Source organism: Sceloporus occidentalis, unplaced genomic scaffold (genome assembly GCF_023333645.1).
Source record: "Sceloporus occidentalis isolate IW3139 unplaced genomic scaffold, rSceOcc1.0.p SCAF_4, whole genome shotgun sequence".
In the NCBI taxonomy this organism is placed as follows: domain Eukaryota; kingdom Metazoa; phylum Chordata; class Lepidosauria; order Squamata; family Phrynosomatidae; genus Sceloporus; species Sceloporus occidentalis.
The window spans coordinates 114,685,648-114,701,032 of NW_028316984.1; the positions used below are offsets into that span (position 1 = coordinate 114,685,648).

Genomic DNA, 15,385 nt, shown 5'->3' on the forward strand with positions numbered 1-15,385 from the left:
GGTGTGCCTGGCCAGACTCACCTGGCAGTTTTCAGGCATCTTTCTTCAACCCACCAAGTACTATATTAAAATCATTTCCAGGCGATGATCCAGTTTATCTCCTGATCCTATAACTCTGGGCCAAAACACACTGTAGAAATAATCCAGTTTGAGATTGCTTTAACTGCCCTGGCTCAATGCTAGGGAATAGTGGGAATTGTAGTTTATTGTGGCACCACAGCTCTCTGTCAGAGAAGGCTAAATATCTCACAAAACTACAGTTTCCAGATTTCCCTAGCATTGAGCCAAGACAGTTAAAATTGTGTCAAACTGGATTATTTCTGCAGTGTGTATTGGACCACTGTCTCTCTTTCAAGTATATTAGCTCAACTGACGAATTGAAACATACAAAAAAAGATCAGCTTTTCTTGTAATACACAAATGAACAGGTTAATCCTGTAAGACATAAATGAGCATATAGTCATACTTACAGAGTTCCCAGAGTGAAAACTGGCAACAGCTCCTGTGCCTTTAAACTTTTGGGTAGAGGAGGACATTTTATCTGGCGTTACTTGGTTGTGTGACAAGCAATACCTCCTGTAATTCCAACTTCTGTGCAACCATTAAAGATACTGGGGCCATCTCTGGTTTTCTGTCTGGCAACCCTACCTACCAGAGTTTATCTGCACAGTTTCATGGTGTTTCATCTCAATTTCTGTTTGAATCATCTCAATCTAAAACACAAGGCAACACTAATTATTATCAGAATATCTAGTTTTCTTCTTCATTCATGGTATTTCAGTTTCTGTTAATAGCAAAGTAACATATTAAACAATTGTGAAAAGTGGTTCCCTCGCATAATCACGTTTTCTGGAGAAAGTGAAATAAAATTTTAAACTGGTCACACAAGTCACCTCATGGCAGACGTTTGAAAGAGTTAAATAAACTCCTGCTAGAGCCTCCAGCCTAGTTGCAGAACTGGTCTTCACTGGTATTGCATGGCTGGGGAGTCTGCTGCGTCTTGGATTTGTTTCCAAGAACATTCCTCCTATTTAGCTGGTATTATAACCCCAAGTAGTAAAACGTGGGGGCGAAATGCTTGTTGTGAGATTGCCAATTTCTGTTTCCTTAAAAGGGATTCAAAGGTTAAAGCTCACTGACATAGGAATATAATGTTGTGGGATGGAGTGTATTTATGAAAATTCAATAGCCATGGCAAAAATACAGTCTTAGACCAAAGCATTTTCCTCACCATCACTCCTGTAGCACTACAGGTGACAATTTCCACACAACAGGATCTAATAACATCAAAAATCCACCAGTGATATCTTTCTTGGGTGAACCAAAATGCACAATATACATGTTGCAAGCTTTCGAAGCTCCACTGGCTTCTTCATCAACTGCATCTAGTTATTCCCATTTGCTTTTGTGACACTCCAGAATGGAAGTCTTGTCTGAAATCATAATCATTAGAAAACAATGGTCAGAAAATAAAATTTGGAAAAGCACAGGGCCTCAATATGTAATAACGTGTATTTACATTTCTATAACAATGTGTATTTCATACATTTATAATACTCAGTGTCTAATAAAGGTTGAGTCACTCTTATCTGGATTTCCAATATCTGAGATAGTCAAAAATCCAAAATTGTCTGCATGGATGTCTGAGGTAGTCACATCCTTGCTTTCCAATGTTTCAATGTACACAAACTTTGTTTCATGCACAAAATTATTACAAATACTGTATATACAATTGCCTTGAGGTTATGTGTATAAGGTGTATAGGAAACATCAATGAATTTAAAGTTTACACTTGGGTCCCATCTCTAAAATATCTCATTATATATATACAGTGGAACCTCGGGATACGAAATACCCGGGTTACGAATTTTTCGGGACCCGAAAAAATCCAATTGGAAATTATTGATCCGGGTTACGAACGTTTTTTCGGGTCCCGAAAAAACTTTTGGTGCTTTTCGCCGCGATTTTGCACCAAATCGCGGCTTTTCCCCATTAGCGGCTATGGGGATTCGGCTTGCGAAAGCCGTTCGGGTTACGAAAGCAGCCGCGGAACGGATTATTTTCGTAACCCGAGGCTCCACTGTATATGGATATTCCAAAATCTGAAAAAATCCCAAGCATTTCAGATACAGGAGACGATGCAGCCAGTAATGCAAAGCTTTGACCTGCAATGAAGGACAACTAAAAACAACGAACTGAATAAAATAGTAATGGTAAAAGAATGGAACCAAGCCCCAAGTCCTTCTGGCAGAGACTTTTACTGACATTTGCTGAACCTTATATCATACCCAGAGCCCCTGCTGGAGTTCTGGACAGTGCTTTGCTTGACAGGGACAGTAGCAGGCCCAGGCGCCATCCGCACTGCAGAAACAACCTGGTTTGACTCCGCTTTAACCGCCATCGCTCAATGTTATGGAATTCTGGGAACTGTAGTTTTGTGAGACATTCAGCCTTCTCCGACAGAGAGAGCTCTGGTGCCACAACAAACGTTGTTGTTGTCAGCTGCCCTGGAGTGGATTCCAACTCATGGTGACCCTGTGGATGAGAGATCTCCAAGGATCCCTATCCCCCACTGCAAGCCCTTGTCACAACCCTCCTGACTGAGTCTATCCATCTGGTTTGCAGTCTTCCTCTCTTTCTTCTACCCTCTACCTTTCCTAGCATTACTGTTTCTTCTAGTGATCTGTGCCTTCTCATGATGTGGCCAATCATCTTTGCTTCCAAGGAGAGCCCTGTTCTGATCTGTTCAAGAACCCATTTGTTTGTCTTCTTGGCTGTCCATGGGATCCTAAGTACTCTTCTCACATCCATGCATGGCAATTGGGAATACAATGGCCTGAGCGGCTCTGACTTCAGTCCTCAGTTGTATGTCTTTGCTCTTCAGTGGCTTTTCCAGTTCTTTCATAGCTGCCCTTCCCATTCCTGGCCTGCTTCTTATTTCTTGACTTCAGCCTCCATTCTGATTAATGTTTGATCTTAGATCTGGGAATTCTATAACTATTTCAATTTCCTCATTGTCTAGATTGAATTTGTGTATTTCTTCTCTGGTCATTGTTTTTGTTTTCTTTATGTTCAGCATCAGACCTGCCTTTGCACTTTCATCTTTGACCTTCCTTATTAACTGTTCCAATTCCTGAATGTCTTCATCTACATATCTTAGGTGTTAACGTTGCTTCCTCCTACCTCCCCTCCTGCTTTTTCTGATCCTAGTTCTGCTTTTCTTATGAGGCCATCAGTGTATAAGGTAAACAAGGAAGGCGCCAGGATGCAGCCTCGCCTGGGCCCTCTGCCTGTCGGAACCTCTCTGTCCCCCTGAATCCTGTCCTGAGGGTGGCCTCTTCTCCTTGGTGTAGGTTCCTCACCAGACAGACTACAAAAGTCCACAGCGTTGAGCCACGGTAGCTAAAGCAGGGCCAAACTGGGTTATTTCTGCAGTGCGGATGCAGCCTTATTGCGCGGGATGTGCCAAGTCCTTCCCTCCCACCTTTCAATGCAAACCCTGGGAGCAAGAAGCGTCCGACAGCCGCCTCCATCTTAGAAGACGCATCGCCCGACTACTCTCTGTACGTACACCCTCCGCCTTTCCCGTCAATCATTCCCTTTAACCCCGCCCACCCAGTGCCCTATTAGCCAATCAGCGGTCTCTTTCCAATTCCCCCCCCCCCCGTCGAACTTGTTTCTTCCCCTCCTCTTTCCCGCAGCCCAGATATATTTGCATATGGAATCCTCAGGGACCAATAGGGAGCGGGCGGGCAAGGCCCACCTCATTAGCATACACACCTCGTTGTGGAGGAGGAGGAGGAAGCAGCGTATTTGTTTTATTTTAATCGGGGGGGGGGAGGGAGGGGGGGGAGGGGGAGGAGCCAAGCGCCATTTAAAGGGCGGCGCAATGCCGGCCCTGGCCGCGTGGGGCGCTTGCTTGGCGCATGAGCGCTTGCCGCTGGCGGCGGATGGCAGTTGGGCTCCGGCGGCGGAAGGGTTAAGGTCCTGAGGGGAGAGAGAGAGAGAGAGAGAGAGAGACAGACGGTCGGAGGAGCCTCTCTCTCTCTCTCTCTGGCCGTCGCCGAGGGAGCGGGAGCGGGAGCGGGAGCCGTCCTCTCGTCGGAGCCACGCGATCCTTACCTGCCGCCCGGGAAGAGGGAGAGGCGGCTCCGGCGGGGCTTTGTGAGGGAAGAGCCGGGGCTAGCGGGGCGCCGAGGAGGAGGGTCCGGCCATGCTGTGCCCGGCGCTGCTCGCCGCCTCCCTCGCCTTCGCCTTCTCCTTCGCCTGGGGCTTCTCCGGGCCCAGCGGAGGGTCCTCCTCCTCCCCTCGGTGCCCGCTTCCCTGCAGCTGCGACGGCGACGGCGGCGTGGACTGCTCCGGGAGAGGTCTGTCGGCGGTGCCGCCGGAGGGGCCGCTCAGCGCCTTCACGCACTCGCTGTAAGTACGCCCTCCGAGAAGGAGAGAGGGAGGCAGGGAGGCAGGGCTGGCGCTGCGCCCGGCAGGTTGGGAGTCTCCTCGCCTCTGGATGGCCTCTGGGGAGCAGGCTCTTGCCTTGGCCCTCACCTGGCAGCCAGGCAGGCAGGCAGGGAGGCCCTGCTCCTGCTCCTTCTCCTCCTCCGCCTCTTTCTTCCCGTCCTGCTCCTTTCCTCCTTCCCCTCCCGGTCCCTGGCCGGCGCCTCCGCTGCACACGCCGTACCTGGCAGTCCATAATCATAATCATAATGATAATGATAATGATACATTTGATTCTTTTTCCCCATCGAGGCGGCTTACAGTACGATAAAAACAGCATGGAGTTCGTCAGGCACGATTGCTCTCCCCGCTCCCTCCCAAAGCACCCTTCAGAAAGAGAGAGAAGCCGGGCAGCTGCCAGGGCCAGCGGGGGGGGGGGGGGTTGCGGTGTCCCTTCAGGCCCTTCCGCCCCTAAGGAGAGCCCACCCTGGGGCCGAGTGTGTATTTTGACCCATGTAGAATTGTAGAGTTGGGAGAGACACAAGGGCCCTGATCCAGCCCAGCCCCCTTCTGCCATGCAGGAACTCTCTATCAAAGCATCCCCATTGACAGATGGCCATCCAGCCTCCGCTTAAAGACCTCCATGGAGGGAGACTCCACTACACTCCCAGGAAGGACAGCCCTGACTGTCAGGAAGTTCCTCCTAATGTTGGAGTGGGATCTCCTTCCCTGGAGCTTGCATCCATTGCTCTGGGTCCTAGTCTCTGCAGCAGCAGAAAGAAAGCTTGCTCCCTCGTCTGTTGATGGTTGCTGTTGCCCGACTCGATCCACGGGGAGAGCTGGGTAAGACAACGACGACGACGACGACACCTCAATTGTACGGGAAGAGGAGGGATATTATTGTTGTTGTTATTATTATTATTATTCATGGCAAGATTTCTCCAGCGGCTGAGATTTGTCCCTCCTTGCCCTGAGGAGGCTGAGAGAGTGTGACTGGCCCAAGGCCACCCAGTGGGTTTCCACAGTCGAGGGGAAGAGGCAGGATAAACATGATTACTCTTATGACTATGATGATGGATCCCTGTCCGTGGCAAGGGTTGTTCCGAGTCGCAGCCCAGGACTCTCAGAGCACTGCTTGGGAATTCATTTGGTGGGGCTGGACTCCTCCAGCGCACTTCACCCCAAATCCAGAATCTGGACATCTGTGAAATCTGGCTGTAGTCAAAGACATTCCTAGTCTGGTCTGGGCCCCACAACAAACTCCCCCTCCCAGAATCCCATAGCCTTGAGCCAGAAAGAGTTAAATGCCCCTGTATTCGGTGGACAAAGTCACAGTATGCTGAATACAGATCCACTCCAAAGTGTGTATATGTATACATATATATATATATATATAGAGAGAGAGAGAGAGAGATTCTTTGGCGTGTGATTAAGTTGCATTCTTGTATATCCCTACATTCTTGTATAAACACTTGATCCAAACAAAATTATTGGGAATTGCTTGAAAAACTTTATATTTGAAGATAGACTCAGGAAAACTGAAGATTCGAGGAGAATTAACCCCAGCCCTTCTCTCTAACAAAGCTGTTATAATAAGGATAAAGCACCACAGAAAACAATGTTAGGTGTGTGCTGCATCTAGGACTCCAGGGGTGTGGTGTTACAAAGTGTGTGTCTGTCTGCTGTTCAGTCATGCCTGGTGGTTAATGGCAGACTTGGTTAAAGCGCCGTGGAATTTCCTAGAAGCCGCCCCCTGTTCAGCACAAATCAGCTCATGCTTACGACTGGATTCAAAATCCAGAGTCTAAAGAGAACGCGTAAGGCATTTGGAGCACAGTCAAGCAAAAGGGCTCCTTGGTCTAGGGGCTACTTGAAAGCTGTATGAGGAATAAGTTAGGTGAGAAGATTTGAGGTTGGCAAGATGAATCAGTTACTAATTTTGAAACTGATGATGCATCAGCGTTTTATTGGCTAAAGGCCTAGAAAAGGTTCAGGAAAGTGTCAGTAGTGATCATGTATGTGGGGCCATAGGACTGCATTAAAAAAACATAAGCATTTTATAATAGGTTTATGTTAATATGAGCTGAGTAGGGCAGGGCAGTGTGCTGGGTTTTTGTTTCTTTGAAATTACAATGCCATATGTTTGAAACTCTGGGAGAGGGAGCAAAGGGCTATATGTGTGCATTCCTTCTGTTACACAAATTATTATTCCCAGAAAATAACTCATCTTCCAGGAACAAACCTACTGTATATACTCATGTATAAGTCTAGAAATTTTAGTCAAAAATTGACCCCAAAAACTTGAGTCGACTTATCCACAGGTCAATGTAAGTACTGTACTTCTTATTAAAAATAGGGCTATTCCCTGGTGAAAGGCAAGAGTGTAATTTGTCCTGGAAGCACTGGCCCTCTTCTATTCTCTTATCTATCCTGTCTTTAATATGAGCACAAACAGTTATGTTCCTTCTTTGGCATTGTTTTCCTTGCTTCATCCTTTAGATCCTCTGTGACATGCCCCTAGGTTTTACCCTTGACTTATCCATGGATCATATCAAAATCAATGAGATTGACTTATAGTTGAGTATATACGGTGGTACCTTTCAGCATAAACACATTTTCAACAAGGAATTGGCAAAGATAAAGAATAAATACATATACTCTTGTGCATTTCCAGTGAAAAGAGGAAAATGCTTATTTACTGTTTATTTTGGATATTTCCATCCTTGACAGTGTGCCTCAAAATGGAATAATGTAGCACTGCATGTTAATGTTGCACGCCTTCAAGTTGTTTCTAACCTGTGGGGACCCTAAGGGTATTTTTGAACAAGATTGGTTCAGAGGAGGCTTGCCATTGCCTTCCTCTGAGGCTGAGAGCATATGACTAGCACTGCACCTATCATAATATTACACAGTTGGACCTCTCTATCCACAAATTCTTCATCCATAATTCAACCATCCATGGCTTGAATGAATATATATATATATATATATATATATATAATCTAAATTCCAAATAGCAAACCTTGATTTTGCCATTTTATATAAGGGACACCATTTCACTAGGTCACTGCATTTAATGGAACTTAAACATCCATGGATTTTGGTATCCATAGAGGTCCTGGAACCAAACCCCAGCAGACACCAAAGGCCCACTGTAATAATACTTTAGAAGAAAATATATTTATTATGTTAATATACAAGTGGTATAAATCCAGAACCTCAAAGTAACAGCAAGATAGCAGCATGTTCAGAAACAAGTGCCTGGGCCCACTGGTATTCAACATCTTTATTAATGACTTGGAAGACAAAATTGGGGGCATACTTATCAAATGTGCAGATGACACCAAATTAGGAAGAATAGCTAATATTCCAGAGGACAGGATCAAGATTCAAAATGACCTGAACAGATTAGAAAACTGGGCCAAAGCTAACAAAATGAAATTCAACATGGAGAAATGTAAGGTACTGCACTTAGGGCGAAAAAAATGAAATGCACAGATATAGGATGGGGGACATTTGGCTGAATGAAACTACGTGTGAAAGGGATCTTGAAGTCCAAGTAGACCATAAGTTGAATATGAGTCAACAGTGTGATGCGGCAGCTAACAAGGCCAGTGTGATTTTAGGCTGCATCAGTAGAAGTATAGTGTCTAGATCAAGGGAAGTAATAGTGCCACTCTATTCTGCTTTGGTCAGAGCCCACCTGGAATATTGTGTCCAGTTCTGGGCACCACAATTTAAAAAGGACATTGAGAGACTGGAGCTTGTCCAAAGGAGGGCAACTAAAATGGTGAAGGGTCTGGAAACCATGCCCTATGAGGAACAACTTAGGGAGCTGGGGATGTTTAGCCTGGAGAAGAGAAGGTTAAGAGGTGATATGATAGCCCTATTTAAATATTTGAAGGGATGTCATGTTGAGGAGGGAGCAAGCTTGTTTTCTGCTGCTCCAGAGACTAGAACATGGAACAATGGATGCAAGCTCCAGGAAAAGAGATTCCACCTCAACATTAGGAGGAACTTCCTGACAGTAAGGACTGTTTGACAGTGGAACAAACTCCCTCGGAGTGTAGTAGAGTCTCTTTCCTTAGAGGTCTTCAAACAGAGGCTGGATGGCCATCTGTCAGGGATGCTTTGATATGGATTTCCTGCGTGGCAGGGGGTTGGACTGGATGGCCCTTGTGGTCTCTTCCAACTCTACAATTCTATGGCCTGTTACAGACTGCCAAAATAAAGCTGCTTCGGGTCTCTTTGGAGGTATGCTGTTTAAATGATGCATGCATCCTAAGAATCCGGAAGCTGCACCAAAGCTGCGCTCCAGTGCTTAGGAATGGAGTGTGGCTTTGGCGCGACCTCCAGATTCTTAGGAGCCATGCATCGTTTAAATAGCATACCTCCAAAGAGACCCGAAGCAGCTTTATTTTGGCAGTCTGTAACAGGCCCATGATTCTATGATTAAAAGCCAATGAAATGGATGGTTTTTAGACCCATTTTGAATATTACTTGTATGCTGTCTGAAAGAGATTCCATAAGTCAGTGGCCATCACTTAGAACAGGGTGGGGAACCTACAGCCTTCCAGTTTCTGACAAACTACCATTCCCATCATGCCTCATCACTAGCCAAGCTGGTGTTTTAGTTAGACTCGTGAGGATGTGGTTGTAGCTCCTCCTTTTATGGTGGTACTACATGTCGTGTCGCTATAAGGGGAGGAGCTACCACCAAGCCCTCATGAGACTGGCTAAAACTTCCTTTGGCTTGGCTGGTGATGATGAGGCATGATGGGAATAGTACAGTAGGCTTTTCTTATACACAGATTTTCTTATACATGGATTCAAGCATCCACGGTTTGAAAATGTCCCAAAAAAGTATAAATTTCAAATATCAAACCTTGATTTTCCATTTTTTATAAGGGACATCATTTTGCTCTGCCATTATATTTAATGGGACTTGAGCATCCATGGATTTTGTTATACACGGGGGATCTTGGAACCAAACCCCGGCGTATAACAAGGTTCGCCAGAACCTGGAAGTTCGCCAGAACCTGGAAGGCCATAGGTTCCCCACCCCTGATTTAGAAAGTCCTATTCCAAGTGCATTTTAGTCTAAAAGATCTTAAAGGAGGGTCAGTGTGCAAAAAACCAAGTTTATTTATTTATATACCGCTATTCCAAAGATCATAGCGGTGAACAGCAAGTAAGCTAATTAGCAAGTAAGCTAATTTTCCCCCAACAGTCTGGGTACTCATTTTAGCGACCTCGGAAGGATGCAAGCCTGAATCGAGCTTGGGCCCTTTAGCTGGTCTTGAACTCGCAACCTTGTGGTTTTGAGTAAATAGCTGCAGTACAGGCATTTAACCACTGCGCCACCAGGGGTTCTGATGCCACTCTTAAGGTAGGTTCATAACAGTCCAATTTATTTTCATAGTTTAGTTCTGCAGAACTAAAACATGTAAATATCTCATAATACATTGCTTCCCAGTTAGAGGGATTGCGTCTTGAAAGTTTGTATTCAAGAATTGACATGCTAAGCAAGATTCCACACAAACCTTATTAGTTTTATAATAGGGCATGATGGGTGTGCCCCACCTTCCAGCCAGAATTTAATAGTAAAAAAGCTATAATGAGACCTACAATCAAATGTTAAGGCTTCATTGCTTTTTGAATAATATGTATTTATGTATACTTTGAGATTTGAGTATTATATTTAGTTCCTTGTTAAACAGTAAGCAGAAGAAGCTTGATATCATATTTTAAAAGAATGTTTCTTGTCTGCATCTAGAATCTGTAAATTCTAAACCACTACAAGAGATTGTTGTTACTTTATAACACTCCTCTTACAGTGGTAGAGCTAGAGCTAGTATAAACAAAAAGCATAAAATATTCTACAGTTTTTTGTGCGTTTTTCGGGCTATGTGGTCATGTTCTAGAAGAGCTTCTTCCTGATGTTTTGCCAGCATCTGTGGCTGGCATATTCAGAGAATGCTGGTATGGAAGAGAGTGGGGTACAGTGCACCTGTATTCTAAGCGGGCGTGCCATACGTGGCTTCAAGCCCAAGAACTAATGGGGTGTGCCTCTGTGGGGCGCACACGCTGCCATGCACCACGGGCACGAGCTCCATTAGTTCTTATGGGGCTTCAGCATATGCTGATTTCCCCTTATGCGGAGGGATCTGGAACGGATCTCTGCATAAGGGGAGGGCGCACTGTGTGTGTGTGTGTGTGTGTTTGTGTTTATATATATACTGTGTGACCCTCGGTTGGGAGGAGTGGTTTGCATGTTAATCTGTGTATTTTCTGTTGTTGAATGGCAAGGCTTCAGGGTGGGAGGATATATAAAAAGGATTTGTGTTGGGAGGAGTGATTTACAAGTTAATATGTGTACACTCCTCCCACCCCAGGGTCACACAGTATATATACACATATACACCCCACTTACTTCCACGCCAGCATTCTCTGAAGATGCCAGCCACAGATGCTGGTGAAACGTTGGGAGTAAACTCTTCTAGAACACGGCCTCATAGCCCGAAAAACTCACAAAAAACTATGGATGTCAGCAGTGAAAGCCTTTGACTTCACATAAAATATACTGTTTAGCAAACTTCTTCACAAAATGGCAACATCAGATATTTAATTATGAAGAAATTTGCTATTAATAAAAAAGTGTCAATTTCCTACCAAGAAAGCTCAGAATTATTCAACTATTCCTGATCACCAGTAGTATACCCTTTTCTGATGAGCCAAACTATTTCCAGACATTTTGTAAGTCTGGTACTTTATGTTGGTTAGTGATTTCAATAATTTATCAGCACTCACATATCTGTAGGATTACAGACTTGCAGTGTGACTTCTGAGATGGTTTGTTGTTGTTGTGTGCTTTCAAGTTGTTTTAGATTTATGATGTCCCCAAGGTGAATCCGTCACAATGTTTTCTTGGGAACTTATCACACGTGGGGTGGTTTGCAGCTCAGATCCACAGTCACTGCTGTTCTAGCAATGCAAAGCGTGATGTTCTTTTGCACCAGATCCAGAGTCACTTCTGGCTAGCAATGCGAATTAAGGTTAAAACGTGATGCTTTACCACACCTGGTTGCCTTTCTGTTGTCCTTTCGAATGGAGGGGGAAGCGGAATCAGTTTTATTCCAAGCAAGTCACGTGATGCGGATTCAAGCAAAGCGGAGTGAGTGCACATTGTATTACCACACTAGAGGGTTCAACAATTTGAATCGGCACCCTTGCGCATGCTGGGGCCAGGGTCGGGATTCAGGAGAAGGCAGGGGATGATGGGATGGGTGGCAAGGTGGCAGAGGGGGAGACATGGGGTGAAGGAGGAGGAGGGGAATGACGGAGCAGGGGACCAAGGGGGGTGACAACAGAGTGGTTTTCCACACCAGACCAATTCGAAGTGAAATCAACGTGAGCTTGAATGCGAATTCTGTGAATTCACTTTTTCCCCTGAATTCATCAAAATGAGGGGTCACTTTGGAATCACTGCAGAAGCGCCATGGAAGGAGCTCCCATAGAAAGGAATGGCATCTGATAACACATTCACATTGTGACGTGAATCCGCATCGTTGGAAGCTCAGTCACGTCAGAACTGACCTGCAAAAGCTCTAAAAATCTCCGTATGATAAACCTCTTGGTAAGATTGTTCAGAGAAGGTTTACCTTTGCCTCCCTCTGAGACTGGGAGAGTATAACTCACCCAAGGCTATCCAGTAGATTTTCCTGGCTGAGTAGGTATTAAAACCCTTGTTTCCAGAGTCATAGGCTGCATCTGCACTGCATAAATAATCCAGTTTGACACCACTTTAACTGCAATGGCTCAGTGCTAAGGAATTCTGTAGTTTTGTGAGACATTTAGCTTTCTCTGTCAGAGAGCTCTGGTGCCACAACAAACTACAATTCCCAGAATTCCATTGCATTGAACCACGGCAGTTAAAGTGGTGTCAACTTGGATTATTTGCAGTGTGGGTGCAGCCATCAGATTCCAGAAAACATGCGTAGGATCAAGCTGTGAATCATGGAAGGTACTTCTGCACTGGGAGTGTGAAAGTTTTTGCTGCAAATTGGATGCATTTCTGCTGAAAGCTCATCTGTTAGTATGAATGATAGTTCTTAAGACTCTAAAATAAATAACTATAGTGGACCCTTGTCATACGCTGGGGTTTGATTCCAAGATCCCCCATGCATAACAAAATCCATGTATGCTCAAGTCCCATTAAATATAATGACATAGCAAAATGATGTCCTTTATTAAAAAAAATGGAAAATCAAGGTTTGATGTTTGAAATTTATACTATTGAACATTTTCAAACCATGGATGCTTGAATCCATGTATAAAAAAATCCATGTATAAGACTATACTATATCAACTAAGAACAATTAAAAAAATATTTATGCCTAAAAACCAAGTACTGTATGTAGTAAAAGACTGGGGTACTTTTTTACAAATAATGTAGAAATGCTGGGAGAGATACTTTAGTGTTGCTAACTGGCTTGATTAGTTTCCTGTCTGCTTTCATTTGTTTAATTAGGCCAACTGAAATGTAGTAAGTTCAAGCTTAATTTGATGGTCTAAAGACTCAGAAATATGCTGCAAGACTGTTACGTACTGCCCTCCTTTTGTGTTGGCTCACTTGCAGTTTCCCTAATTTCCCTACTGCTCCTTCACTCTAGTACACCTCATGCCAGTCACTTCGGCTGTAAATGCAGGGCAGAAATAATCCAGTTTGATGCCACTTTAACTGTCATGACTCAGTGCTATACAATTCTGGGAATTGTAGTTTGTTGAGACACTCAAGCTCTCTGACAGAGAAAGCTAAATGTCTCACAAAGCTACAATTGCATAGCATTGAGACATGGCAGTTAAAGTGGTGTCAGACTGAATTATTTCTGCAGTGCTGATGCTGCCTCCGTTTACTAGCTTATGTGTGTACTGTAGTTAATAATAATAATAATAATAATAATAATAATAATAAAAATTTTATTTCTATACCGCCCTTCCATTGATCAGGGCGGTGTACAACATATTACAAAACACATACAATAAGCACAAATACAATATTAAAATACAATACTAAAATCAAATTAAAAAACCTAGTCAGCCAGCCATCTTGCCGGAAAAAAGAGGGAGGAAGCCATCAGGGGCTTTATTCGAGTGAGTCATGACGTGGACTTTCAAACCATGGGCCAAAATTTTGTATCATGCTTGTGCAGTGTAAATTTTTTGTCACTTAGTTACATGGTAGTTTATGCATTGGGGTGTTGTTTTACTGTATTTAAGTCCTTTTATATTTTTAACTGCATTTTTTTTTACTGAGTGTTGTGTTTTATACTGTGTAGTTTAATTCTATTTTAATGCTCACTTTCATATATTTTTAATTGTATTCTTTTAAATTGTAACCTACTTTGAGTCTGAATTTTGGAAAAAAGCAGGAAATAGTAGTAGTAGTGCTGCACCAGCCTTCTGCTGAATATCAACATTGTGCAGTAGATTGTGTCTCTCAGTTTTCCTGTATCACTGAATAGTGGGGAATGCTCAGCATTCTCCAGTCCCACTAAACAAATTTTTATGGAAAGCATCTGCAAATAGTTACGTGCCATCCAGGAATGTGCAACTACTTGGCTGGAATCCCATAGTTTACTCCCAAGTAGAGTGGAAGCATCTGAACAGGGGTTGAATGGTTAGTCAGCACATAGGTAAATCTTAATGATTCTAAGGCTCTGTTCTATTTAGGCATAACAACAGGATTTATGTCCATGTGAAATGGAACAGTTGTGGAATTCCACTTAGGCAACAACAATATATCAGTTGCCAAAAATAAAAAAGAAGAAAAAAGAATGAAAGAAAAAAGTACAACTGCGTGTGTAAATAAATGTATGTTGCCATCATAACGCAGGAGGCAACACTGTGATTGCTAGTTGGAAACCCTGGATCAGAGGTATTGCACTCTGTAGAAATCCAACAAGTAAGGAAAGAAGTCCTTACACAAGGAGATATGAGCCTTTACTCAAAATTTAAATCTTGGATCTGAACATTGAGCTGGTGGATGTTTGAGTTGGTACAATATTTTTGGTTATATTCAGAATCAGTGCTAGGTTTTTTATGTATACGACCATCAAGCCTTCTTGTTTCGCCTCTTTAGTTACAGGAGTGGCAAATGGCTGCAACTTGAAAACGAGGCAAGGTAAATTGTAGAGTAGAAGGATTGTTTTGATCAAACTGGAATTCCTTAAATTTTTATTTAAAGAAGGATACAAAATCAGTCAACAGAATTGTTAACCCATAATAATTTTACCAGATATCTACAGCATTTAATTTTTATTGTACTAAGTGAGCTACACATGTCTGGAATAGTATACTAATCCATATCTAATGAGTTAACACTAGTCATTTGTACCTCATGGATCTGAAATGAAAGCAAGCAACACAATTTACTTCATAATCTAGAAAAGGTTGTATGGCACAAGCCATTTACCAAATACCTGTTTATAAAGCTTTTAATTTATTTTATTCTAAATGCACTTATCTTGTATAATGTTAAAATAACCATTCTTAGAAATATCAACAAAGAAAGAATCATTCTGTTATAGAAGGGATAGATAAAAATTACAGAAGATGGGTGGCATGGTTATCTCAAGAGAAGGGTCAGTGTGACAGGACACTGGAAATGAATATTCAGCGAGTATCACCTTTAGTAAAAATATTGTAGATGAGAATTTAGTGGCACAAAGTTCCACGCCAGTTGAAAGAATATCCCATTTATTAGCTTCATAAGTGGAGCTTGTTACGGTCCATTGTTCCAAGATGGTTGATGTCAAGCAAGCTGACTTAATAATCTTGTGTCAAAGCTCTGTTGATTTGGACCCCATGCAGGTGGTAGTGATGGTGGTAGTGATGATTTTCTAAGTTGAAGAACATCTTGCTCCCACCATCTTTCTATAAGATTGAAATG

General features: G+C 43.3%; 1 protein-coding gene and 1 long non-coding RNA gene across 4 annotated transcripts in view; one reads left to right on the forward strand and one right to left on the reverse strand.

Annotated features, from left to right (window-relative positions):
* Positions 1–485: 485 nt before the first annotated feature.
* On the reverse strand, positions 486–4,406 carry LOC149314524 (uncharacterized). Its single transcript, XR_016280936.1, has 3 exons — positions 4,123–4,406; positions 1,232–1,433; positions 486–713 (listed from the first exon to the last, which is right to left on the reverse strand). It is a non-coding gene; the product is annotated as an uncharacterized LOC149314524 (long non-coding RNA).
* Positions 4,014–15,385, forward strand: part of LGR4 (leucine rich repeat containing G protein-coupled receptor 4) — a 154,881-nt gene continuing 143,509 nt past the window's right edge. For 2 of the 3 annotated variants that reach the window (XM_089521319.1, XM_089521322.1), the window contains exon 1: positions 4,015–4,419. In XM_089521319.1, the coding sequence (XP_089377445.1) occupies positions 4,214–4,419 (206 nt within the window). In that variant the 5' untranslated portion in view covers positions 4,015–4,213. Of the gene's footprint in view, positions 4,420–15,385 lie in introns of all 3 variants that reach the window. The other variant, XM_089521321.1, reaches the window with a different exon arrangement.